General features: G+C 33.6%; 1 protein-coding gene across 1 annotated transcript; it reads left to right on the forward strand.

Moving 5' to 3' along the window:
• Positions 1-445: 445 nt before the first annotated feature.
• LOC117116684 lies at positions 446-1,689 on the forward strand (the record flags this gene model as incomplete). Its single annotated transcript, XM_033260774.1, has 2 exons — positions 446-739; positions 1,354-1,689. Coding segments are annotated over 2 exons (630 nt in total), but the record flags the coding sequence as incomplete, so codon positions are not given.
• Positions 1,690-2,177: the final 488 nt, after the last annotated feature.

Consider the following 2,177-nt stretch of genomic DNA (forward strand, 5'->3'; position numbering starts at 1 on the left):
CTCTAGATCGTCCACAGTCTCAGCAAGTAGTACATATACCAACAGGTATGTTTATGGATTTTTTTAAAATAATGAATCACATACTTTATATTTGATGTAAGATGGTGCTGGTTTTATTGAAAACAAAAGTTTTGTTGCAACTAACTGGTTAAAGTCATCTGTACTCTGCTGGATAATTGTTTAAAAGTCTCATGCTATTATTTTTTTCCGAATTTCCAATTACTTATTTCATTATTTATTCGGTATTTTAAACAACGTTATGCATAAACAGAAAGTGAAAACAGTACTGAAATTTGGGTAGACCAGGGATCAATTTCGTTGGTATAATTTTTTTTTTTTTTTTTGGTGAAAGTTTTAATTTTCTTTTAAATGAAGTGTCTAAAACTCATGTCAGATACAGTTGGGATAATTATGTTTTCTTTATAATAATTATCTTGCATGTTAGGTTTTGTGGATGACGCCACCATTGTGACAGTTTCTGAGGAATTGAGTCTTGGCTGGAGAAGGTTTGGTGTCCGTTTGGGACTTAAGTGGTCGAAAGTGAACGTGTTCAATGCTGATGGTACACAGACTCATAAGGCTGCCGAAAGTATGATGAATTACTGGAGGAGCAACATCAGTAGTGATATTCATCAACGTAAAGTGTTGTGCACTGCTCTACAACACCATAAGCTCAGGCAACTAGCTGAAGTATTGTTTGAGGGTGAAGTTAACGAAAATCTCGTCATTCAACAAGCAGGTATCTCAAGAATTTCAGAAATTTTATTTGGTTCCGGTATAAAAAACATTACAAAAGGAAGAACAAGTCTGGAATTGTTGTATTACAGAATAAAAAATACATAGAATGAGAAATATAAAAAAACATACACAAATATTGTATTACATATAAAAATATTAACAATACATTACAAAAAGATGAGTAAAATACAATAGGTAAAAACATAAAGATTTACAGTTGGCTTACAATAATGCGATGAAATATCAAAATATAAATATATATAAAAATAGAATATTATTAGTTAATTATGAAAGTTGTACATTATGTTTTTTTTTTAAATATGAATTTATTATACTTGACATTTAAAATATTTAATAATATAATAAATAAATAAATGGCACCTTATTGAGGGTTGATTGAGCAATAAAAGGAATAGCAGAATGTTATCTGTAATGCATTTCGGCACTTCAAGGGTCCTGGCATTAGATCTAAGGTTAAATTTTCGCATGCGACAAGGAGGGAGCATGTCTGTGTTGGGCTGGCTAAAATACATAGGAAGCCTCACATGTTTTTTCTGTAGCTTGTCATTAAGTATGTTTTTTACTCACTGTATATTATCTATCATTTTTATTTAGGAAAATATTTTAATGATCAAGATTTGCTGTTCATTTGTGACAACGTGGAGTCCGGATCATGGAAGAGACTGGGAGTGCATCTTGGACTCAAGTGGAGTGATATTAATAAGATAGCAAAAAACAACAAATTGGTGGAAGACCGCATCATGGAATTGCTGGTTACTTGGAGGGATAATCAATTAAAGAGCCAACAAATACCAATCATGATGAACGGTTTGAGACAACAGAAGCTCCTTAGACTTGAACAACGTGTACGTGAAAGGCATGGCTACAGTGACGACTCAGAAGTTATACCAACTCAGATAAATCTGCCGCAAATTCCAACGCAAGGGCAAGGTTAGTGAAAATCAGTTGTTTTGCCCTTCCTGAGAAACATTACATCCCCTTGCATCACTTTATGTGGTCCAGTGGTGGCACCAGTGGGGGACATTTCCCCACCCCCATTCAGACGGGCCTAGACCTCTTGTCGTCAAATAAAAAATAAAAAATATTAATTTTGCCTATCCAGATAACATTATAGTGCATTAAGTGTAGCCTGGATTCAAGGCCATAAATGTGGGTTACTCAATATCTATTGTGCAAGGTTAGTGAAAATCTAATACAAAAATACTGCTATTCTTCAAATGTGTTACCATTTTCAGACATCCTGAGAAACGATCCTGATGCATCATGTTTCATGCTCTTTTATGCAAATAAATATATTCCAACATTATTTTCTCCTAACTTGGTCACTTTACACACTTGCATGATCAATGTACCCTTTACATTGATTTGTTCTACAAACTTGACCCCTGTTATAATATACAATAGTTGTGAACTCCTTG

The sequence above is a fragment of the Anneissia japonica genome, unplaced genomic scaffold (assembly GCF_011630105.1).
Source record: "Anneissia japonica isolate Jap-2015-1 unplaced genomic scaffold, ASM1163010v1 scaffold41544_len2249_cov118, whole genome shotgun sequence".
Classification (NCBI taxonomy): Eukaryota; Metazoa; Echinodermata; class Crinoidea; order Comatulida; family Comatulidae; genus Anneissia; species Anneissia japonica.